This window comes from Budorcas taxicolor, chromosome 22 (genome assembly GCF_023091745.1).
Source record: "Budorcas taxicolor isolate Tak-1 chromosome 22, Takin1.1, whole genome shotgun sequence".
NCBI lineage: Eukaryota > Metazoa > Chordata > Mammalia > Artiodactyla > Bovidae > Budorcas > Budorcas taxicolor.
This window is the reverse complement of record NC_068931.1, coordinates 14,536,936-14,562,787: the sequence shown is the minus strand read 5'-3', so window position 1 is coordinate 14,562,787 and position 25,852 is coordinate 14,536,936. Positions and strand designations below refer to the sequence as shown.

The window sequence follows — 25,852 nt, the reverse complement described above, 5'->3', positions numbered from 1 at the left end:
TTCACTCTGTATAATCAGCTCCAGTTTCTTCCACCTCATTAGAACTGATTCAGATGTATTCTTTTTAATGGCTGAGTAATACTCCATTGTGTGTATGTACTACAGCTGTCTTATCCATTCATCTGCTGATGGACATCTAGGTTGCTTCCATGTCCTGGCTATTAGAAATAGTCCTGTGATGAACATTGGGGTACACGTGTCTCTTACAATTCTGGTTTCCTCGGTGTGTATGCCCAGCAGTGGGATTGTTGGGTCATAAGGCAGTTCTATTTCCAGTTTTTTAAGGACTCTCCACACTGTTCTCCATAGTGGCTGTACTAGTTTGCATTCCCACCAACAGTGTAAGAGGGTTCCCTTTTCTCCACACCCTCTCCAGCATTTATTCCTCGTAGACTTTTGGATCGCAGCCATTCTGACTGGTGTGAAATGGTACCTCATTGTGGTTTTGATTTGCATTTCTCTGATAATGAATGATGTTGAGCATCTTTTTATGTGTTTCTTAGCCATCTGTATGTCTTCTTTGGAGAAATGTCTATTTAGTTCTTTGGCCCATTTTTTGATTGGGTCGTTTATTTTTCTGGAATTGAGCTGCAGGGGTTGATTGTATATTTTTGAGATTAGTTGTTTGTCAGTTGCTTCATTTGCTATTATTTTCTCCCATTCTGAAGGCTGTCTTTTCACCTTGCTTATAGTTTCCTTTGCTGTGCAGAAGCTTTTAAGTTTAATTAGGTCCCATTTGTTTATTTTTGCTTTTATTTCCAATATTCTGGGAGGTGGGTCATAGAGGATCCTGTTGTGGTGTATGTCGGAGAGTGTTTTGCCTATGTTCTTCTCTAGAAGTTTTATAGTTTCTGGTCTTATGTTTAGATCTTTAATCCATTTTGAATTTATTTTTCTGTATGGTATTAGAAAGTGTTCTAGTTTCATTCTTTTACAAGTGGTTGACCAGTTTTCCCAGCACGACTTGTTAAAGAGATTGTCTTTAATCAATTGTATATTCTTGCCTCCTTTGTCCAAGATAAGGTGTCCATAGGTGTGTGGATTTATCTCTGGGCTTTCTATTTTGTTCCATTGATCTATATTTCTGCCTTTGTGCCAGTACCATACTGTCTTGATGACTGTGGCTTTGCAGTAGAGCCTGAAGTCAGGCAGGTTGATTTCCTCCAGTTCCATTCTTCTTTCTCAACTTTGGCTATTCGAGGTTTTTTGTACTTCCATACAAATTGTGAAACTATTTGTTCTAGCTCTGTGAAAAATACTGTTGGTAGCTTAATAGGGATTGCATTGAATCTGTAGATTGCTTTGGGTAGTATACTCATTTTCACTATATTGATTCTTCCAATCCATGAACATGGTACATTTCTCCATCTATTAGTGTCCTCTTTGATTTCTTTCATCAGTGTTTTATACTTTTCTATATATAGGTCTTTAGTTTCTTTAGGTAGATATATTCCTAAGTATTTTATTCTTTTCGTTGCAATGGTGAATGGAATTGTTTCCTTAATTTCTCTTTCTGTTTTCTCATTGTTAGTGTATAGGAATGCAAGGGATTTCTGTGTGTTGATTTTATATTCTGCAGCTTTACTATTTTCATTGATTAGCTCTAGTAATTTTCTGGTGGAGTCTTTAGGGTTTTCTCTGTAGAGGATCATGTCATCTGCAAACAGTGAAAGTTTTACTTCTTTTTTTCCAATTTGGATTCCTTTTATTTCCTTTTCTCTCTGATTGCTGTGGCCAGAACTTCCAAAACTATGTTGAATAGTAGTGATGAAAGTGTGCACGCTTGTCTTGTTCCTGACTTCAGGGCAAATGCTTTCAGTTTTTACCATTGAGGATAATGTTTGCTGTGGGTTTGTCATATATAGCTTTTATTATGTTGAGGTATGTTCCTTCTATTCCTGCTTTCTGAAGAGTTTTTATCATAAATGGATGTTGAATTTTGTCAAAGGCTTTCTCTGCATCTATTGAGATAATCATATGGCTTTTATTTTTCAATTTGTTAATGTGGTGTGTTACATTGATTGATTTGTGGATATTGAAGAATCCTTGCATCCCTGGGATAAAGCCCACTTGGTCATGGTGTATGATCTTTTTAATGTGTTGTTGGATTCTGATGGCTAGAATTTTGTTAAGGATTTTTGCATCTATGTTCATCAGTGATATTGGCCTGTAGTTTTCTTTTTTTGTGGCATCTTTGTCAGGTTTTGGTATTAGGGTGATGGTGCCCTCATAGAATGAGTTTGGAAGTTTACCTTCCTCTGCAATTTTCTGGAAGAGTTTGAGTAGGATAGGTGTTAGCTCTTTAAATTTTTGGTAGAATTCAGCTGTGAAGTCGTCTGGACCTGGGCTTTTGTTTGCTGGAAAATTTCTGATTACAGTTTCAATTTCCATGCTTGTGATGGGTCTGTTAAGATTTTCTATTTCTTCCTGGTTCAGTTTTGGAAAGTTGTACTTTTCTAAGAATTTGTCCACTTCTTCCACGTTGTCCATTTTATTGGCATATAATTGCTGATAGTAGTCTCTTATGATCCTTTGTATTTCTGTGTTGTCTGTTGTGATCTCTCCTTTTCATTTCTAATTTCATTGATTTGATTTTTCTCCCTTTGTTTTTTGATGAGTCTGACTAATGGTTTGTCAATTTTATCTATCCTTTCAAAGAACGAGCTTTTGGGTTTGTTGATTTTTGCTATGGTCTCTTTTGTTTCTTTTGCATTTATTTCTGCCCTAATTTTTAAGATTTCTTTCCTTCTACTAACCCTGGGGTTCTTCATTTCTTCCCTTTTTATTTGCTTTAGGTGTAGAGTTAGGTTATTTATTTGACTTTTTTCTTGTTTCTTGCGGTATGCCTGTATTGCTATGAACTTTCCCCTTAACACTGCTTTTACAGTGTCCCACAGGTTTTGGGTTGTTGTGTTTTCATTTTCATTCATTTCTATGCATATATTGATTTCTTTTTTGATTTCTTCTGTGATTTGTTGGTTATTCAGTAGCGTGTTGTTCAGCCTCCATATGTTGGAATTTTTAATAGTTTTATACCTGTAACTGAGATCTAATCTTACTGTATTATGGTCAGAAAAGATGCTTGGAATGATTGCAATTTTTTTTGAATTTACCAAGGCTACATTTATGGCCCAGGATGTGATCTATCCTGGAGAAGGTTCCGTGTGCACTTGAGAAAAAGATGAAATTCATTGTTTTGGGGTGAAATGTCCTATAGATATCAATTAGGTCTAACTGGTCTATTGTATCATTTAAAGTTTGTGTTTCCTTGTTAATTTTCTGTTTAGTTGATCTATCCATAGATGTGAATGGGGTATTAAAATTTCCCACTATTATTGTGTTATTGTTAATTTCCCCTTTCATACTTGTTAGCATTTGTCTTACATATTGTGGTGCTCCTATGTTGGGTGCATATATATTTATAATTGTTATATCTTCTTCTTGGATTGATCCTTTGATCATTATGTAGTGGCCTTCTTTGTCTCTTTTCACAGCCTTTGTTTTAAAGTCTATTTTATCTGATATGAGTATTGCTACTCCTGCTTTCTTTTGGTCTGTTTGCATGGAAAATCTTTTTCCAGCCCTTCACTTTCAGTCTGTATGTGTCCCCTGTTGTAGACAACATATATAGGGGTCTTGTTTTTGTATCCATTCAGCCAGTCTTTGTCTTTTGGTTGGGGCATTCAACCCATTTACGTTTAAGGTAATTATTGATAAGTATGATCCCATTGCCATTTACTTTATTGTTTTGGCTTCCAGTTTATACACCCTTTTTGTGTTTTATGTCTAGAGAAGATCCTTTAGCATTTTTTGGAGAGCTGGTTTGGTGATTTTGAATTCTCTCAGCTTTTGCTTGTCTGTGAAGCTTTTGATTTCTCCTTCATATTTGAATGAGATCCTTGCTGGGTACAATAATCTGGGCTGTAGGTTATTTTCTTTCATCACTTTAAGTATGTCCTGCCATTCCCTCCTGGCCTGAAGAATTTCTATTGTAAGATCAGCTGTTATCCTTATGCGAATCCCCTTGTGTGTTATTTGTTGTTTTTCCCTTGCTGCTTTTAATATTTGTTCTTTGTGTTTGATCTTTGTTAATTTGATTAATATGTGTCTTGGGGTGTTTCGCCTTGGGTTTATCCTGTTTGGGACTCTCTGGGTTTCTTGGACTTGGGTGATTATTTCCTTCCCCATTTTAGGGAAGTTTTCAACTATTATCTCAAGTATTTTCTCATGGTCTTTCTTTTTGTCTTCTTCTGGGACTCCTATGATTCGATTGTTGGAGCATTTAACATTGTCCCAGAGGTCTCTGAGATTGTCCTTATTTCTTTTAATTCATTTTTCTTTTTTCCTCTCTGTTTCATTTATTTCTACCATTCTATCTTCTACCTCACTTATCCTATCGTCTGCCTCCGTTATTCTACTGTTGGTTCCCTCCAGAGTGTTTTTGATATCATTTATTGCATTATTCATTATATATTGATTCTTTTTTATTTCTTCTAGATCCTGTTAAACCTTTCTTGCATCTTCTCCATCCTTGTCTCCAGGCTATTTATCTGTGATTCCATTTTGATTTCAAGATTTTGGAACATTTTCAGTATCATTATTTGGAATTCTTTATCAGGTAGATTCCCTATCTCTTCCACTTTTGTTTGGTTTGGTGGGCATTTATCCTGTTCCTTTACCTGCTGGGTATTCCTCTGTCTCTTCATCTTGTTTATATTGCTGAGTTTGGGGTGTCCTTTCTGTATTCTGGCAGTTTGTGGAGTTCTCTTTATTGTGGAGTTTCCTCGCTGTGGGTGGGGTTGTACAGGTGGCTTGTCAAGGTTTCTTGGTTAGGGAAGCTTGTGTCGGTGTTCTGGTGGGTGGAGCTGGATTTCTTTTCTCTGGAGTGCAATGAAGTGTCCAGTAATGAGTTATGAGATGTCAGTGGTTTTGGAGTAACTTTGGGCAGCCTGTATATCGGAGCTCAGGGCTGTGTTTCTGTGTTGCTGGAGAATTTGCATGGTATGTCTTGGTCTGGAACTTGTTGGCCCTTGGGTGGTGCTCGGTTTCAGTGTAGGTATGGAGGCGTTTGATGAGCTCCTATCAATTAATGATTCCTTGATTCAGGAGTTCTCTGGTGTTCTCAGGGTTTGGACTTAAGCCTCCTGCTTGTGGTTTTCAGTCTTATTTTTACAGTAGTCTCAAGACTTCTCCTTCTATATAGCACCGATGATAAAACATCTAGGTTAAAGATGAAAAGTTTCTCCACATTGAGGGACACCCAGAGAGGTTCACAGAGTTACATGGAGAAGAGAAGAGGGAGGAGGGAGTTAGAGGTGACCCGAATGAGATGAAGTGGAATCAGTAGAGGAGAGAGCAAGCTAGCCAGTAATCACTTCCTTATGTGCACTCCACAGCTAGACCACTCAGAGATGTTCACGGAGTTATACAGAGAAGAGAAGAGGGAGGAATGAGACAGAGGTGGCCAGGAGGATAGAAGAGGGGAATCAAAAGGAGAGAGTCAGATCCAACCAGTAATAAGTTCCCTAAGTGTTCTCCACCGTCTGGAACACACAGAAATTCACAGAGTTGGTTAGAGAAGAGAGGGGGTAGGGAGGAGACACAGGCGACCTGGTGGAGAAAAAGGAGAGTCCAAAGGGGGAGAGAGCAGTCAAGCCAGTAATCTTGCTCCCAAGTAAAAATGGGTACTGAAGATTGGGTTCTTAAAGGTACAACATTGATAACAAATACCAAAAAGCAAAGATTAAAAATCTAGAGTGGAGTTTGGAATTTCACAAATACAGTATTAAAGAAAAAAAGGAAGAGAAAAACAACAACAACAACAAAAAGTCACAAAAGTTATAAAAAAAAAAAATATATATATATATATGTATATGAAGTTTGCTTTTAAAAAATAGGGTCTTTTTCTTTTTACAAAGTAATTGTAGGTTATAAAAGTAAAAATTAAATGAGTAATAGAGGACTTAAAAATTAAAAAAAAAAGAATGTAAAAATAGTAAAAATATATCTAGGACTTTTCTCTGGTGATGTTGTGGGTATTGTGGGGTCAGTTCATTTTCGAATAGTTCCTTGGTCTGGCTTATATTTCTCAAGATCTATAGGCCCCTTCCTATGTAGTTGGTACTAATGACAGGGTTTTAATCTATTGCACCTGTCACTTCCAAGGCGGTTCCCTCTGTTTTAGCTTCTTCTGTTTGCTGGTCTCTTTAGTGTCTGATTTCTGTCCTGACACAAAGGGGGCGGTGGTGGACAATTTTTTTAGGCTCACTTGTTCAGTCACACTGAAGGGAGGGAGGGACGCTGCAAACAAATAACACTGGCGTGTGCTCACACTGCCTCAGCCACACGGGGCCTGCCCCTGCTCACGGCGCATGTATCCTCCCTGCCCACACTGCTCAGGCTCTAGGTTGCTCCCCCGGGAACCGTCCAAGGTCGGCCCTGGGCTGCATGCATCTCCCAAGTCTAAGCTGCTCAGGTTCAGGCATTTGGGTAGTCCTCAGAGGTGCAGACTCGGTTGGGCCTGCATTTTGTGCCCTTCACAGGTCTTAGTAGCTCAGGTGATGAGATGTTTGGCAAGCGCGGTTGCTGTGACTTATTGCCTCCCCAGTCCCTGCTGCTCGGTTTTCTGGGTGTACAACCGGCATATCTTCTCTTGGATGTTGACTGTCCAGAACTCCAAGAAGTCTTAGTTAGCAAAGAAGCCTCCTTGCAGTTTGGTAGATAATGTCTCTCTGGGGCTGTGATTGCCCCCTTCTGGCTCTGGCTGCCTGTCGCTGGAGGGGGATCCAGCTAGTTCTGTTCAGTCCTTTGTTCTGTGCACGGGCCTCGCGGTGTCTTAGGGCTTCTCGCGTGGTAGCTATCCCACAGTCTGGTTTGCTAGCCCAAGTTACTTTGCTCAGATTTCCATTGAGGCATTCAGGCCAGATCCTTACTTTAAGCAATGCAGCCCATGCCTCCCTGCCCAGTCCCCGCTTGCTAGTGGCAGGTACAGGCATCTGCGCTGCTTCTCCACTGGGGGAGTTACCACTGGGCTCGTAATCTGTGGGTTTTAATTATTTATTTATTTTTCCTCCCTGTTATGTTGCCCTCTGTGCTTCCAAGGCTCGCCACAGACTCTGCAGTGAGAGTGTTTCTTGGTGTTTGGAAACTTCTGTCTTTTTAAGACTCCCTTCCTGGGACGGAGCTCTGTCCCTACCTCTTTTGTCTCTTTTTTTGTCTTTTATATTGTTTCCTACCTCCTTTTGAAGACAGTGGGCTGCTTTTCTGGGTGCCTGATGTCCTCTGCTGGCATTCAGAAGTTTTGTGGATTTTACTCAGCGTTTAAATGTTCTTTTGATGAATTTGTCGGGGAGAAAGTGATCTCCCCGTCCTATTCCTCCACCCTCTTAGGACCGCCCCACCTCAGCTTTCTTTATAGTCCAACTCTCACGTCCGTACATGACTACTGGAAAAGCCATAGCCTTGACTAGACGGACCTTTGTTGGCAAAGTAATTTCTCTGCTTTTTAATATGCTGTCTCAGTTCAGTTCATTTCAGTCACTCAGTCATGTCCGACTCTTTGCGACCCCATGAATCGCAGCATGCCAGGCTGCCCTGTCCATCACCAACTCTCGGAGTTCACTCAGACTCACGTCCATCGAGTCCGTGATGCCATCGAGCCATCTCATCCTCTGTCGTCCCCTTCTCCTCCTGCCCCCAATCCCTCCCAGGATCAGAATCTTTTCCAGTGAGTCAACTCTTCACATGAGGTGGCCAAAATATTGGAGTTTGAGCTTTGGCGTCAGTCCTTCCAATGAACACCCAGGACTGATCTTTAGGATGGACTGGTTGGACCTCCTTGCAGTCCAAGGGACTCTCAAGAGTTTTCTCCAACACCATAGTTCAAAAGCATTAATTCTTTGGTGCTCAGCTTTCTTCGTAGTCCAACTCTCACATCCATACAAGACCACTGGAAAAACCATAGCCTTGACTAGACGGACCTTTGTTGGCTAGGTTGTAGTAAATCCTACTTGATCCTGGCATCTGATCCTTTTAATGTGCTGTTGGACTCTCATTTGCTAGTATTTTGTTGAGGATTTGTATATGTATGTTCATCAGTGACACTGACCTGTAATTTTCTTTTTTTGTGATACCTTTGTTTGGTTTTGGTATTCAGGTAATGGTGGCCTCATAGAATGAGCTTGGGAGTTTTCTTCTCTCTGCAGTGTTTTGGAAGAGTTTGAGAAGGATACATGTTAGCTCTGCTCTAAGTGTTTGATAGAATTCCTCTGTGAAGCCATCTGGCCCTGGCCTTTGGAATATTTTTAATCACAGCTTCAATCAATACTTATGATCGGTCTGCTCATATTTTCTATATCTTCCTGATTCAATCTTGGAAGGTTTTATCTTTCTGACAATTTGTTCGTATTTGGGGCATATGGTTGTTTGTAGTAGTCTCTTATGATTCTTGGTATTTCTGCAGTGTCAGTTGTAGCTTCTCGTTTTTTCATTTCTAATTTTATAAATATGAGTCCTCTCACTTTTTTCTTGATGAGTCTGGCTAAAGGTTTATTGATTTTATTTATCTTCTCAAAGAAAAACCTTTTTGTTTCATTGATCTTTTCTATTTTTTTGTCCTTATTTTATTTATTTCTGCTCTGATCATTATGATTTCTTTCCTTATACTTACTTTGGGTTTTATTTGTTCTTTCTCTAGTTGCTTTAGGTATAAGTTAAGGTGGTTTACTTGAGATTTTACTTATTTCTTGAGGTGAGAATGTATTGCTATAAACTTGGGTCTTAGATCTGCTTTTGCTGCATCCCAGACTCTGACCTGGCCCAACTTCTGCGTGTACTACTTTCCCTCAAAGTCCACTGCTGCTAAAGCTAGACTTGTGTCAGTTGTGGGACACTCGTCTATTCAGATATCCCACAGATGCAGGGTTTACCAAACCGATTGCAGGGATTTAGTCTGAGGCTTATGCAGCTACCTGGAGAAGATTTCATTCCTCTAACTCAATTGCACAGCCTCTGAGGCTCAGCTTTGGTTTTGGCCCCAGCTCTGCATGTAAACTCCCTTCAGGCATCTGTTCTACACCCATGCAAAAGGGAGCGAAAGCAATGGCTGACTGAGGCAGACTTACTCAGGGCCACAGGGCTGTGCAGCCATACTGGGGTGTGTGTGAATTGCCTGTGTTGGTGGAGATTGGCAGGCAATGGGCAACAGAATGGGTCATGCTTACTCTGGTGGAAGTCCCTCCAGTTGTATGTGGAGGCAGGAGCTGGCATGTGGGGACTCCCCCCCTCCCCCTACTCCACATGCCACTCAACAGTGGTGCCTCATTTCCTAGGCAAACCATACTTCCTTTAGGGACATTCCACTCGGGGCCTCACACTCTTGTTCTCTTTCTTGTATCCTCAGCGTCAATAGCAGTCCTCTCTCCACATCCGTTCTCTTGTTCAGTCATGTCTGACTCTTCGCAACCCCATGGACTACAGCACAGAAGGCTTCCCTGTCCTTCACAGTCTCCCAGAGTTTGCTCAAGCTTTTGTCCATTGAGTCGATGATGGCATCCAACCATCTTGTCTTCTGTTGTCCCCTTCTCCCCCTGCCTTCAATCTTGTCCTGCATCATGGTCTTTTCCAGTGAGTCAGCTCTTCACATCAGGTGTCCAAACTACTGGAGCTTCAGCTTCAGCATCAGTCCTTCCAAATGAATATTCAGGGTTGATTTCCTTTAGGATTGACTGGTTTGATCTCCTTGCTGTCCAAGGGACTCTCAAGAGTGTTCTCCAACACCACAGTTTGAAAACATCAATTCTTCGGTGCTGCAGTCCATGGGGTCACAAAGAGCTGGACACGACTGAGTGATTGAATAACAACAACAGCCTTCTTTATGGTCCAACTCTCACGTCCATACATGACTACTGGAAAAACCATAGCTTTGACTATATGGACCTTTGTCAGCAAAGTAATGTCTCTACTTTTTAATGTGCTGTCTAGGTTTGTCATAGCTTTTCTTCCAAGGAGCAAGCATTTTTTAATTTCATGGTTGCAGTCACCGTCTGCAGTGATTTTTAAGCCCAAGAAAATAAAGTCTGTCTCTGTTTCCATTGTTTCCCCATCTATTTGCCATGAAGTGATGGGATCAGATGCCATAATCTTAGTTTTTTGAATGTTGAGTTTTGAGCCAGCTTTTTCACTCTTTTTCACTTCCATCAAGAGGGTCTTTAGTTCCTCTTCACTTTCTGCCTTAAGGGTGGTGTCGCATATCTGAGGTTATTGATATTTCTCCAGGCAATCTTGATTCCAGCATGTGCTTCATCCAGCCTGGCATTTATCTTGAGTACTCTGCATATAAGTTAAATAAGCGGGTTGACATATATTGTATTGTACTTGACATATATTGTCAAGTACAGCCTTGACATACTCCTTTCCCAATTTTGAAGCAGTCTGTTGTTCCATGTCCTGTTCTAACTATTCTTTGACCTGCATACAGATTTCTCAGGAGACAGGTCAGGTGGCCTGGTGTTTCCATCTCTTTGAGACTTTTTTACAATTTGTTGTAATGCTTTAAGTAGTCAGTGAAACAGTAGTAGATGTTTTTCTGGAATTCTCTTGCTTTTGCCATGATTCCACAGAGGTTGGCAATTTGATCTCTGGTTCCTCTGCCTTTTCTAAATCTAGTTTGAACATTTGGAAGTTCTCTGTTCACGTACTGTTGAAGCCTATAATTTTGAGCATTACTTTGCTAGCATGTGAAATGAGTGCAAATGTCTGGTAGGTTGAACATTCTTTGACATCACCTTTCTTTGGGATTGAAATGAGAACTGCTCTTTTCCAGTCCTGTGGCCACTGCTGAGTTTACCAAATTTGGTGGCATATTGAGTGCAGCACTCTAACAGCATCATCTTTTAGGATTTGAAGTAGTTCAGCTGGAATTCCTTCATCTTTGTGCTCTTAGCCCCACATTTTTGTCCTCAGTCCTCTCAGCCCCCATCAGCATTGGCAAAATCCTGTCTTGGTCAGTGGCACCCAGGGCTGATTTTGAAGGAGGCTTTGGGATGGACGATGCTCAGGATGCTGGAGCCTATCCTGGCAGAGGAGACCTTGGCTTGAGGTGTGTGTGGAGGGTGAGCCTGCTCAGATGAGTGCACCTCCCAGTGCTTGTATGGGCTGAAGTGGGTGGATGGGGATGGGGATTAAAATGACAGCCCCGCCTGTTGCTCACCACTTAGCCGTGGTGCCTTGCTTCTATGGTGTCCTGGCTTTCTTCTGCAGACTTTCCCGTTGTTGAACTCCTTATTCCTGTCCATTCAGGCTCTCTTCACAACCACCAGCTGTCCCCTTCCTGGGTCCATGTCCAAACCCCACTTTCCAACGCACAGCCCTCCTCTCGACAGAAGACACATGACTCAGGCTGGGCTGGACAAGGCTGCAGTAGAGACCATGTGCACAGTTCTTACTTTGTCATGCCTTTCACAGATGGTCCACCATATTCTCCTTTGATCCTCTGAAGGTCCCTTTCTGTCCCCGCAAATTTCCCCACCATGAGGGGATTTTCTGATCAAGAACCTCTTCTCACCTTCAGCTTTCCCTCAGGGTTGCAGGTCTTTTTTCTGATTCATTTTTTTTTTTTTCTTTTTTCCTACCCCACTGTGAGGGGATTTTTCTTGTCCTTTTATGTGTTCAGAGTCTTCTTCTAATATTCAGCAGGTAGTCTGTGTGAGAATTGTTCCATTTATAGCTATATTCTTGATGTACTGGTGAGGAGACATGAATTCCGCATCCTTCTCTTCCGCCATCCTGACTCCTCTTTGATAGTTTTTGAAGGAAGCAAAAGCTTGACAAAGGTGATACACTCTTTCACTTTAAAGTAGGATCATCCAGCTCAGTCTGAATTCTGACAATATGTTAAATTTCTGATTTGTAGACATGGGCATTTTTTTCTTATTGAATACAGTATTGTATTCCCTTTTAGACATCTCTCTTATGCAACAGAAGACAGGAGAAAAATAAGCCTCTACCCAGCAAAAAGGAAAATAGTAGCTTATATATATTGAGTTCTTATTATATGACAGGCACTATTCTAAGCACTTTTTCCTTGTACTGTTTTATTTAATATTTCTAACTCTGTGAGACACAGTTACTCTTTTAGTCTCATTTTATAGATGAGGAAGCTAACACAGAGATGTTAAGTAATTTACCAGAAGTCTTGTAAGTAACAGTTGGCACAGCAGGGATCCAAATCCCAGCTGTTCAACATCACTGTCTATTAATACTCTGCTGAATTGTCACTTAAAGTAGAAAGTTATATAATTATTTTAATTTTAGTTTTGATTGATGTAAATGTGACATTCTCTCTCTTGGTAAAAATTTAGTTTCTGTTTCTAAGATCTCCACTGAAGTGACGAAGGGCGTATAGCCTATTCCTGATGCTTCCCTTTTTGCACTCTACCTTTGTAATATCTGTAATAGCTCTAACTGCTTGAAGGAAGAAAGAAGGATGTGAAAAACAGTGCTACGTGGATTCAGTTGCTTGGTTAATTGCTTTATATTCCACTGGAGGCTTGCTGGAATTGTCTCTATTTAGAAATCTAAAATTTCCCGTAATGAACCAAATTAATTCTGCCCTAAACATTCTTTTTGCCTAGCATGTTTCGCCAAGGGATGCATGACTTGAAAGTCTGGCCTAACGTAGAAGCAGATGGATCAGAACCCACCAAAACTCCTGGCAGAACAAGCAGTACTCTCTCAGAGGATCAGATGAGTCGCCTTGCCAAGGTAAAAAAGAAATTACTGGAACAGGTGGAAAGCTTTGAATGATAATCTGTTGCATAAATTGATATTATGAATTCTGTGAGGTTACTTTTAAATTTAAATTCAAGCTTTTAATAATAGTTTTATTGAAATATAATTCATGTACCAAAATGTTCACACTTGGAAAGTGTACTATTCAGTGATTTTTTTTTAGTGAATTCACAGAGTTGTGCATTCATTACCACTCTACCTTTAGACCATTTTTATAAAAAATGTAACCTTGTACCCATTAGCAGTCATTCCCTGTTCCTCTTCTCTCCAGCCCCTACCAACTACTAATCTACTTCTATCTCTGGATTTTCCACAATTGGATATTTCATGTAAAGAGAATCATGTAATTTATTGCTTTTTGTGTCTGAAACTCCAATGGATTTGAAAACATAGAGCTTTTGGTGATACTTTCAGGATGATCACCTCCCTTTTTTGGTCACATAATCTGAAAGATGCATGTGTTATTACATGCTGGAGATTCTTATATTGTTTGAAAATGAAAATTTCTTATACTAGCTAGTTTAAATTGCCCTCACTCCACCATACTGCTCTTTTTGTAAACTGAATTATTACCTTTTTCTTTCAGAATTGTGTTAGTGAAGTGTTTTCGTTTAGCTTTTGTATTTCTAAGTTAAATTCCTTTTTTAAATCACAACAGTTTAACTTATTTTGTGAATATCTGTTCAAAAAGTACTGTGTTATATAGTAACTTCCCACCAGCCGTCTGTTTTACACATGGTGGTGTGTTATGTCCGTGCTGCTTTCTCAGTTCATCCCACTCTCTTTCCCCAGCTGTGTCTGCACGTTCATTCTCTACATCTGTGTCTCTATTGCTGCAAACAGCACAGGGAATTATATTCAATATCTTGTAATAACCTGTAATGGAAAATAATTGGAAAAAGTGATCAGTATCTTGTTATAACCTGTGTTGGACAATAATTGAAAAAAGTATACACAAACACGTTTGTTCGAATCACTTTGCTGTACATGTGAAACATAATATTGTAAATCAGCTATACTTGAAAAAAAAGATTGTGGCAAAAAGAAAAAGTACTATGTTAAATACTGTTTAAGTATCCTTTTACAATTCTTTAGTTAAGAGATGAGACTTTAATTTTTACATGTAGTTTTCCTTTCTGATCTTACATGGATGACTCTATAATGTCTGGAGAAAGTTTTGGTGCCAAACATTTTACAACTTGTTGCCTCAACCTACATGTGGAAGAAACCCTAATTATAAAGAATAAGCACTTGGAGTGTCTAAGCTTTGTGCTTCAATATAATTTTTTTCAAGTTTATTCTATCTTTTTGTATGTCTCTTTTATGGAAAAATTGTATCAGAGCTTCTTAATAAGCATTTTGACCAAATTGCTATTGTCCTCCATAAGTACTATTCCCCTCCATAATTAAATAAATAAAACTTAGCTTTCAGTTCAGCTACTCATTGTGAGATTTTGTTGACATTCTTACATGTAATATAGGAAACCTCTTATACTTTTCATATGTATACTTTCTCTTTAAGAATTTATCTTAGTGATGCTATTTTATTGAAGCTACTCTGACTTTTATAAACTGTGAATAATAGAAATTTTATCAGAATCACCTCATTTATAAGCTGTAAGCTTATATCTCACATGCAGGAAAACCTTAAATTGTCTTTAAGAACAGCATTCATTATGAAAATGAATATTATGAATCATGTAATAACAAAATTCTGAATTTGAGGAGAAATGGCTGAGCCAAGAAATAAAAAGCTATGTAGTTGCACACTGCATCCACTTTGTTTCTTTTATATTAAACAAATATTATAGACTTCTATTCATATGTTCATAATTTTTTCCCAATTTTTATTTATTTTTTTAAAATTATGACTTTAATTGAATGTTTATAGTAGAAATTTTGCTTTTCATGATTTAATAATTACAATGAAAATTTTAGTAGTCAATTTAAGGTAACCAACCTTACAAATAAATATTAACAAGTATCATAAATACCAATAAATACAAAAGAACATGTGAAATTTCAAAATTTTGTCAGAACTTGTATTATAGTTGACATCTTTGCTTCATAGAAGAGTAGGATCATATACTCTTAAAACATCCTTACAGCAAAGATGAACATAAAACCACTTTATGCTTTTGTTATATATATTAGTATTGTTGTTGCTGTTGTGTTGCTGTTGTTCAGTCACTAAGTTGTATCTGACTCTTTGCCACCACATAGATAGCAGCATTCCAGGCTCTTCTGTTCTCCACTATCTCCTGGTTCAGTTCAGTTGCTCAGTTGTGTCCAACTCCTTGCAATCCCATGGACTAAAGCATGCCAGGCTTCCCTGTCCATCACCAACTCCTGGAGCTTGCTCAGACTCATGTCCATCGAGTTGGTGATGCCATCCAACCATCTCATTCTCTGTCATCCCCTTCTCCTCCTGCCTTCAATCTTTCTTAGCATCAGAGTCTTTTCCATTGAGTCAGTTCTTTGCATCAGGTGGCCAAAATATTGGAGTTTCAGCTTTAGCATCAGTCCTTCCAATGAATATTTAGGACTGATTTCCTTTAGGATGGACTGGTTGGATCTCCTTGCAGTCCAAAGGACTCTCAAGAGTCTTCTCCCACACCACAATTAAAAAGTATCAATTCTTTGCCCCTCACCTTTCTTTATAGTCCAACTCACATCCATACATGACTACTGGAAAGACTATAGTTTTGACTAGACGGACTTTTGTTGGCAAAGTAATGTTTCTTTTGTCTAATATGCTATCTAGGTTGGTCATAACTTTTCTTCCAAGTAGCAAGTGTCTTTTAATTTCATGGCTGCATTCACCATCTGCAGTGATTTTGGAGCCCAAGAAAATAAAGTCTCTCACTGTTTCCCTTATTTCCCCATCTATTTGTCATGAAGTGATGGGACTGGATGCCGTGATCTTAGTTTTCTGAATGTTGAGTTTTAAGCCAACTTTTTCACTCTTCTCTTTGACTTTCATCAAGAAACTCTGTAGTTCTTCTTCACTTTCGGCCATAAGGGTGGTGTTATCTGCATATCTGAGGTTATTGATATTTCTCCCAGCAATCTTGATTCCAGCTTGTGCTTCATCCAGCCCAGCTTTTTGCATGATGTACTTTGCATATAAGTTAAATAAGCAGGATGACACTATGTAGCCTTGATGTACTCCTTTCCCAATTTGAAGTTTGCTCAAATTCATGTCCATTGAGTCGGTGTTGCTATCTAACCATCTCAGCTTCTCCCACCCTCTTCTCCTTTTGCCTTTAATCTTTCCCAGCATCAGGGTCTTTTCCAGTGAGTCAACTCTTCACCTCAGTTGGCCAGAGTATTGGAGCTTCAGCTTCAGCATCAGTCTTTCCAAAGAATATTTAGGGTTAATTTCCTTCAGAATGACAGGTTTCATGATTTTTTTGCAGTCCAGGGAACTTTCAGTAGTCTTCTCCAGCACCACAGTTTGAAAGCATTAATTCTTTGGTGCTCAGCCTTCTTTATGGTCCAACTCTCACATCTGTACATGACACTGGAAAAAACATTGCTTTGCCTATATGCACCTTTGTCTTTGACAGACTGATATCTCTGCTTTTTAATACACTATCTAGGTTTGTCATAGTTTTCTTCCTTTTAATTTCATGCTGCAGTCTCTGTCTGCAGTGATTTTGGAGCCCAGGAAAATAAAATCTGTCACTGCTTCCACTTTTTCATTTTTTATTTGCTCTAAAGTGATGGAACTGTAAATCATGGTCTAGTTTTTTGAATGTTGAGTTTTAAGCCAGGTTTTTCATTCTCCTCTTTAACCCTTATCAAGAGGCTCTTTAGTTCCTCTTCCCTTTCTGCCCTTAGTGATATCATCTGAATTTCTGAAGTTATTGATATTTCTCCCAGCACTCTTGATTCCAGCTTGTGATTCATCCAGCTCCACATTTCACATGATGTACTCTGCATATAAGTTATGTAAGCAAGGTGACAATATACAGCCTTGTTGTACTTCTTTCCCAGCTTTGAAGCAGTCTGTTGTTCCATATCCAGTTCTAACTGTTGCTTCTTGACCCACATACAGGTTTCTCAGGAAATAGGTAAGGTGGTCTGATACTCCCATCTCTTTAAGAATTTTCCATAGTTCGTTGTGATCCACACAGTGAAAGGCTTTAGTGTAGTCAGTGAAGCAGAAATATATGTTTTTCTGGAATTCCCTTGCTTTCTCATGATCCAACAAATGTTGACATTTTGCTCTCTAGATCATCTGCCTTTCCTAAATCCAGCTTGTTCATCTGGAAGTTCTTGATTCATGTACTGCTGAAGCCAAGCCTGAAGCATTTTGAGCATAACCTTGTTAGCATGTGAAATGAGTGCAGTTGTATGGTAGTTAGAACATTCTTTGGCATTGCCCTTCTCTGGGATTGGAATGAAAATTGACCTTTTCCAGTCCTGTGGCCCCAGATGAGTTTTGTATGACATATTGTATGACAAATTTGCTGACATATTATATGGAGCACTTTCACAGCAGCATCTTTTAGGATTTTAAATAGCTCAGCTAGGTACCCATCACTTCCACTAGCTTTGTTTGTAATAATGCTTTCTGAGGCCTACTTGACTCCAGGATGTCTGGGTCTAGGTGAATGACCACACCATCATGGTTATCTGGATCATTAAGACCCTTTCTGTATAGTTCTTCTGTGTATTCTTGCGACCTTTTCTTAATCCCTTCTGCTTCTTTAGTTCGTTACTGTATCTGACCTTTATCATGCCCATCCTTGTATGAAATGTTCCCTTGATATCTCCCAATTTTCTTGAAGAGGTGGCTAGTCTTTGCCATTCTACTGTTTTTCTCTGTTTCTTCACATTGTTCATGTAAGAAGGCCTTTTTATTTCTCCTTGCTATTCTCTGGAACTCTGCATTCATTTGAATGTATCCCTTTCTCCCTTTCCTTTTGCTTCTCTTCTTTCCTCAGCTATTTGTAAAGCCTTCTCACACAACCACTTTACCTTCTTGCATTTCTTTTTCTTGGGGATGATTTTGGTTGCCTCCTCCTGTACAGTGTTATAAACCTCTGTCCGTAGTTTTACTTCACTTTATAAGATCTAATTCCTTGCATCTATATGTCACTTCCATTATATAATCATAAGGGATTTGATTTCAATTGTACGAGAATGGCCTAATGGTTTTCCCTACTTTCTTCAATTTAAGCCTGAATTTTGTAGTAAGGAGCTCATGATCTGAGTCACAGTCAGCTCCAGGTCTTGTTTTTATTGACTGTTTTGAGCTTCTCCATTATTGGCTGCAAAGAGCGCAATAAATCTAATTTCAGTATTGACCATCTGGTGATGTCCATGTGTAGAGTCTTCTCTTGAGCTGTTGGAAATAGTGTTTGCTATGACCAGTCTGTTCTCTTAACGAAACCCTGTTAGCTTTTGCCCTGTTTCATTTTATACTCCTTTGTAGTGGTTCATATTCTATGATTCTAAGAGCACTGACATAGCAAATACTGGGGGATTTTTTTCTCTCCACCTTAATAGAAGAAAACATGCAGTCATCGTTTGGCAATTGTGGGATTGTTGTTCATGCTGTTCCTTTTTTTCTGTAAAACATATGCCTGGAGTAAAGCATCGTTTAGGACCTGCCTAATACAAATGATCTGGCTATGGTCTTAGATTTTGTTTTTGTTATTGTTTGATTAGTGCCTGTTTCTTGACTTAAATTTTTCAGACTGGCTTCCTGAGTATTTCCTTTCTGTTATACCAGAAAAGGTATACTTTGATATTTGTTGTGATCTTAATTTCTAAACTTATTAAAGAGGATACACTTTGATACTAGGTATGCTCTGAACTTAAAATATATTTTGGTATTGTTTTTTCTTCAGATTATACCACAGTAGCTTTTTCCCTCTCCTTATCTCTTCCTCTCAGTTTTCTGGTTCCACATTAAAAAGTTTGCCCTGTTAGATTGTCATTCTCATCTACAAAATATTTTGAAACTGTCTATGGTACAATATACTTTTAAAACCTGGGGAAAGAATGTTTGCGCTCATTTTTCCATTTTCATGTAAAAGGAACAGATACTTCTATTTCTCACACTATCATTTTAAGAAAAGAAATGAATATTTTAATAGATGATGTTTAAGTGGTTAGAACTGAACGATTCTTTCATAGTACTTTGATTTTTCAGCCAGTGAATTTACTCTGATTGTTTTTAATTGTTAAGAAGGGGACTTTGTTAGCAGAAGGAATCTGTAGACTCTTCCTCCTGTGGGCCTTGGTTCTTGGAAGGGATGCAAAGAATTTAAGGTCTCACCCCATTGCAAGAAGATTTATTAACAATAAGGAAAGAAAGAACAGATTACAAAGAGTTGGACCTGACTGAGTGCACACAAAGAACAGAGAGAACACTTCATGAGAGAGGTGGGCTGCCAAGGGAGGCAAATTTCCCTGAAGGGTTGGGGTATAAGAGTTTTTAAGGCAGGATCATTTGCATAATCCAGGGAGTTCGTTGAGTAACAGCTGCAAGTTATAGTACTATGAAAGGATGCTCTACTGTGCATGTCCTTTGCATAATTCAGTCTGTTATAATTAGATGTATGTTTTCAAGGAATATTTGTGAGCAGTTAAAGTCCAATGGCCACCAAAGGTTGCCTTAGTACTGGATAGTTAGGGGTGTGTCAGTGTGCTAGAGTAGGGAAAGTCCTGCCAGTAGGGCTGGTGGGGGGATTTTAAAGCCACCTGACTGTTTTTGGAGTACTGGTGGGCGTATTAGGGACAGGACTGGTAAATTGCTTGGTGAAGTTATGGGGCTCTTGGATGGTTAGTTGAAGGGACCGCCTCTCATTGGCTCTTCCCTGGTAGCTAAAAGGTTAAAGTGTCTGCCTCTAATGCGGGAGACCCTGGTTCGATCCCTGGGTCGGGAGGATCCCCTGGAGAAGGAAACGGAAACCCACTCCAGTATTCTTGCCTGGAGAATCCCATGGACGGAGGAGCCTGGTGGGCTACAATCCATGGGGTCGCAAAGAGTCAGACATGACTGAGCGACTTAACTAACTAACTAACTAACTAACTAACATTCCTGTCAATCAGCTTAAATGTAAAAAGGTGTGTATTAATCTGAATAATAGCAAAGTGTAGTTTCCATGCATCCTGTAAGCCAAAATAAATAGCAAAGTGACAGTTTTCAAACTACAGTTTAAGAGAGTTTATTCAGTTAAAGAACTGCTGTAATCTTGGCTGCTTCCAGTTAATAGAATAAGGGGGCTGGGAAATGAAGATGAACTTTTTAAATGGCCTGTGAAAAGACAGTGTTATATAATTACTAAGCAAAGAACCTCAAAATCAAGCGGTACCAAATATTCTAATTCTTATTGATAGATCTGAGAGTAAATTATAACTGTAGTTTGAATAATTGAAGTTTAAAAGCCTGATTTCTAGGTTTTACATTTTTTAAGAGTTTAAATCCTCCTGGAATAGTTTTAGTGGAGTTAATCTTTAATGATTTTATGTCATTTTTTGAACATGCCTAATGTTCATTTGAGGAAAAATTGAGTGTAAGAAAAGGAAACAGAACTCAATAGTCTTCAGTTTAGTTCTTACTTTTTATAACTGAATTTCTTAGACTTAGTAGGGAACAGGAAGAAAGTGAATGTATTGAAATATACTCTTTCCCTCATCTTCCTTTTTGTCTTCTCTTTCCCATCTCTAAATTTCCCCAATTAATTTGTATTAATGTGTAGTAACTTTCTGTTAGAATTGATTTGTGAAAATAATAAAAGGCCAGACCTCTTGGGCATGTTATTACACTTTGGTTGTCTGTGAGCCAACCTTTGAATAATTGTGGCTGTTACTTGAGCTCCATTTTTCAGCTCCATTTTTCAACTTGTCATATTTTAAGAGTTTTATGACTAGGATGCATATCCACCTGGGGTTTTGGATGTGACTACTAAGTTTTAGTGTTTGATTTATATTTGAGTTCGTGTCTTTAGATAAAAGCGTCCATCTCCACTGTCTTCATTTTAGCAACTCTGCTTGTTGCCTTTGGAATGTGCTTTAGTTTCTGTCAATTTGATTAAGAGGAGGCAAAAGAAAGTAAGGACTATTTGAAAAATGCTTTGTGGTCTGTGCGACACAGATAGGGTACGGAATCTTAGGGAGAGGGTATAAATGAGCGCTGCTACAGAGAAGTTGTGGTAGGATGTGGTTATGTTTCAGGCTGACGCTTAGAGTGCCTTGAAGGGGTAATTGTGGGTCCAGAATCCAGACTCAGGTTTGTAATCACAGGAACTGCATTTATTTTAGTTCATCCAGAAAAAGTTAGTATTTTGAACATAGGTTCATGCCAATCAATACAAAGGGTTATTTTTAACGTTATGATGTAGACTTGTACTATCATAATAGCCTCAATTCACATATGGCAACTTAAGTAAAATTAAATAAAATTTAAAATCAGTTGCTTTGTTACCATAATCACATTTCAAGTGCTCAATAGCCACATGTGGCTAGGGGTTACCTAGTAGTCAGTGCAAGTAGGGAAATATTTCCATTATTGCTGAAAGTTCTGTTGAGCAAGTTCTATTGAGCAGCACTGGTCTAGAATGCCAATTTAATAATTTTTAAATGGTGAGTAACCATATTATCTTTATGGTAACCATATTACTTGTGTCTGTTACCCAGGACACCATTTTTCAAGGCAAGTTGCAAATTAAATTAGCCTTCAGGAGATTATTAATTTCTTAATCATGAAGGACCCTGAAGGAGCTAGAAAGTTTGTGAGATACTTCTCTCAGTTTGAGGAAATCTTTAAAGTTCTTTTCCTCTTTCTCTCTTGACATCATTTCTCTAGTTTCTTGAATATACTGTATGTTTTGAATAAACATTGACTAGTTATCATGATCACAAAATAATCCTTTACAATTGAGATTAAGGTAATGAAGAAATTTTCTGGTTACAAAATTTTATGAAATGAAATTGAGGCTATTTAAATTATTTCACAGTACTAATTGACCTGCTGAAATATTTACCCTTAAAAGTAAATATTTTACATAGAATGAACTGCATTGAATGGGTACTTGTCTTGAGGTGTGAATTTAGAGGAGTTCACTGAGATTTTAAGTATATGGACAAGTCCTCTTTATCGCCACCATCATCACTTCTTGTTGAAGATACACTCCTAAATGTTGGAGATTTAAGAACTAGATTACCAGGTTGAAGCTGTTATTATTATTATTAGTGACATTACAAGTAATACTAAAACAGTAATAATCACCTTGCATGTATAAACATCATTAATAGCTCTAAAACCCTTTAGCATGAATCAGGAACTGAAATGGAGACTGTTTTTCATTCAAATTCCAACTGTGTGTTGTTCGTTTGTGATATTGGATAGCTACCTAACCTTTACGAAGTCATGAATTCCTCATCTATAAATAGGAGTAACTATTATATCTACTTTTTTGAGTTTCTATGAAGACTAGATATAAATGAGATTAAATAAATATTTAAAGGATTTAACATATTATGGGACAGTTGTTCAGTCACTAAGTCATGTCACTTTGTGACCTTTGTGACATGTCACCACATGACACTTTGTGACCCTGTGGACTACAGCACGCCAGGCTTCCCTGTCGTTCACTATTTCCCAGAGTTTGCTCAAACTCATTTCCATTGAGTTGGTGATGCCGTCCAACCGTCTTACCTCTATTGCTCCCTTTTCCTCCTGCCCTTAATCTTTCCCAGCATCAGGGTCTCTTCCAGTGAGTTGGCTCTTTGCCTCAGGTGGCAAAACTATTGAAACTTCAGCTTCAGCATCAGTCCTTCGGATGAATATTCAGGGTTGATTTTCTTTAGGATTGACTGGTTTGATCTCCTTGCAGTCCAAGGGACTCCCAAAAGTCTTCTCCAGCACTACAGTTCAAAAGCATCAATTCTTGGTCACTCAGCCTTCTTTATGGTCCAACTCTCACATCTGTACATGACTACTGGAAAAACCATATGTGTATTAGTCACTTACTCACATCTGACTCTTTCTGACCAGAGAGACTGTAGCCCTCCAGACTTCTCTGCACATGGAATTCTCCAGGCAAGAATACTGGAGTGGATGGCCATTCCCTTCTCCAGAAAATCTTCCTGACCCAAGGTTCGAACCTGTATCTCCCGGCATTGCAGGCAGATTCTCTACCATCTGAGCCACCAGGGAATCCCAGAAAAACCATAGCTTTGACTATACAGCCTTTTGTCGGCAAAGTGGTATCTCTGCTTTTTAATATGCTATCTAGGTTTTTCATAGCTTTTTTCCCAAGGAGCAAGCGTCTTAATTTTATGGCTACAGTTACCTTCCGCAGAGATTTTGGAGCACAAGAAAATAAAGTCTATCACTATTTTTACTTTTCCTCGGTTTGCCATCAAGTGATGATGCTGGATGCCATGATCTTAGTTTTTTAAATGTTGAGTTTTAAGCCAGCTTTTCCACTCTCCTCTTTCACCTTTATCAAGAGGCTGTTTAGTTGTTCTTCCCCTTCTGCCATTAGGGTGGTGTCATGCTTATCTGAGGTTGTTGATACTTCTTTTGGCAGTCTTAATACCAGCTTGTGATTCATCCAACTTGGCTTCCCTGGTGGCTCAGATGGTAAAGAATCTGCCTGCAATGCAGGAGACCTGGGTTTCATCCCTGGATTGGGAAGATCCCCTGAAGGAGGGCATGACGGCCCACTCCAGTATACTTGCCAGGAGAATCCTCATGGTCAGGGGAGCCTGGCAGGCTACAGTCCAAGGGGTTGCAAAGAGTGGGACACAACTGAGCAACTAAGTATACGGCACATTCTGCATATAAGTTAAATAAGCATAGTGACACTCACCATATAGCCTGTTGTGCTGCCTTGCCAGTTTAGAACCAGTCCATTGTTCCATGTCTTGTTTTACCTGTTGCTTTTTTACCCGCATATAGGTTTCTCAGGAGACAAGTAACATTGTCCGGTACTCCCATCTCTTAAGAATTTCCCACGGTTTGTTGTGATCCACACAAAGGCTTTAGTGTAGTCAATGAAGCAGAAGTAGATGTCTTTCTGGAATTTCCTTGGTTTTTCTACAATCCAGTGAATGTTGGCAATTTGACCTCTAGTTCCTTTGCCTTTTCGAATTCCAGCTTGCACATCTGGAAGGTCTTGGTTCACATACTCCTGAAGCCTAGTTTGAAAGAGTTTGAGCAAAACCTTGCTGACATGTGAAATGAACGTAATCGTGTGTTAGTTTGAACCTTCTTTGGCATTGCCCTTCTTGGGGATTGGAATGGACACTGACCTTTTCCAGTTCTGTGGCCACTGTTAAGTTTCCCAAATTTGCTGACATGTTGAATATAGCACTTTAACAGCATCTTAGGATTTTAAATAGCTCTGCTCAGATGCCATCACCTCCACCAGCTTGTTCATAGTAGTGCTTCCTAGGCAGTACTGAGCACTCATAAATGTTAGCTGTTGTTATTTGATCTTATTTGCTTTGCCTTCATTTGAATCTAACAGATGTAATGATTGGCTTTGTAATATACACTATTTTTATTCTCATGAAATGTGCATTGTTTTTAAACTGCTGAAAGGATGGAAGCTTAGAAAAGTTATGTGATGTATTTTAATGATTCAAGTAAACAGAAAATTGTTACCAGGACCTGAAATCAGATCTTTAAATCCTTTTTATAAATACCTCTCTAAAGATAAGTATCAGTATCATGTTTTAGATTTAGAGTTGTGAAGAATAGTTTGCATAGAGAATATTAAAAAGTAGAGACATTACTTTGCCAAGAAAGGTCCATCTAGTCAAGGCTATGGTTTTTCGTGTGGTCATGTATGGATATGAGAGTTGAACTATAAAGAAAGCTGAGCACTGAAGAATTGTTGCTTTTGAACTGTGGTGTTGGAGAAGACTCTTGAGAGTCCCTTGGACTGCTAGGAGGTCCAACCAGTCCATCCTAAAGGAAATCAGTCCTGAATATTCACTGGAAGGACTGATGCTGAAGGTGAGATTCCAGTACTTTGGCCACCTGATGTGAAGAAATGACTCATTTGAAAAGACCTTGATGCTGGTTAAAACTGAAGGTAGGAGAAGAAGGGGACGACAGAGGATGAGATAGTTGGATGGCATCACCAACTCCATGGACATGAGTTTGAGCAAACTCTGGGAATTGGTGAAGGACAGGGAAGCCTGGTGTGTTGCAGTCCATGGGATTGCAAGGAGTTGGACATGACTGAGCAACTGAACTGAACTGAGAGAATGTCATTATTATCAAGAATGTTAAACTTGAAATGTAGAAGAGGCAGAATTAAAAAATGTAATTGGTTGGCTTTAATGTTTGTTTTTTTCTGTAAGATGGCTCTTACTTGTCTTTAACTTCATTCAAAACAATTTTTTTAGATTATATTGTGACAACAGTCATATCAGCATGCATTTTTTAAAAAAGCAAACTTTTGTTTTCTTTTGGCAACATGTCCCTTTGTTTGTTTTTTAATTTTTTAAATTATGAAAAAGTAAACCACTAGATCCCACCCAGTATGTATAGGATTTGATTTTATTGTGATCCTACCATTTATTGTGGCTTCTCCTTTTTCTTGGAATATAGGGTATCTTTTTTTGTGTGGTTTCCAGCGTCCTTCTGTTGATGGATGTTCAACAGCTAGTTGGGATTTGAGGCCTCTCACAGGAGGAGATGAGCATACTGCCTTTAACTACGCCATCTTGATTTGATCTCTTTTTTTAAAAAAGCTTCTTTTCAAAATTGATGAGTTTTTGTGTAGCCATTTTAATAGTGAAGATGAAGGGAAAAAAGCAACATATTCAGCTTATTATGCTTTAGTTTTTCAAGAAAAGTAAAAATGCAATTGAAACACACGCAAAAAACGATTGTGTAGTGTATGGAGAAGGTGCTGTGACTGATCAAACATGTCAGAAGTGGTTTGCAGTGTTTCATGCTGCAGATTTCTCACTAAAGGATTCTCCAAAGTCAGTTAGACCAGTTAAAGTTGATAGTGATAAAACTGAGACATTGAGTACAGTCAATGCTACAGAAGATAGCCTGTACTCAGGAGATAGCCAACAC

General features: G+C 38.9%; 1 protein-coding gene across 1 annotated transcript in view; it reads left to right on the top strand.

The window, feature by feature from the left end:
* PIK3C3 (phosphatidylinositol 3-kinase catalytic subunit type 3) overlaps positions 1-25,852 on the top strand; it is a 164,348-nt gene that overhangs the window by 18,883 nt on the left and 119,613 nt on the right. Inside the window, exon 4 of the mRNA XM_052660396.1 lies at positions 12,633-12,762. Within this exon, the coding sequence (XP_052516356.1) occupies positions 12,633-12,762 (130 nt within the window). The remainder of the gene's footprint in view (positions 1-12,632; positions 12,763-25,852) is intronic.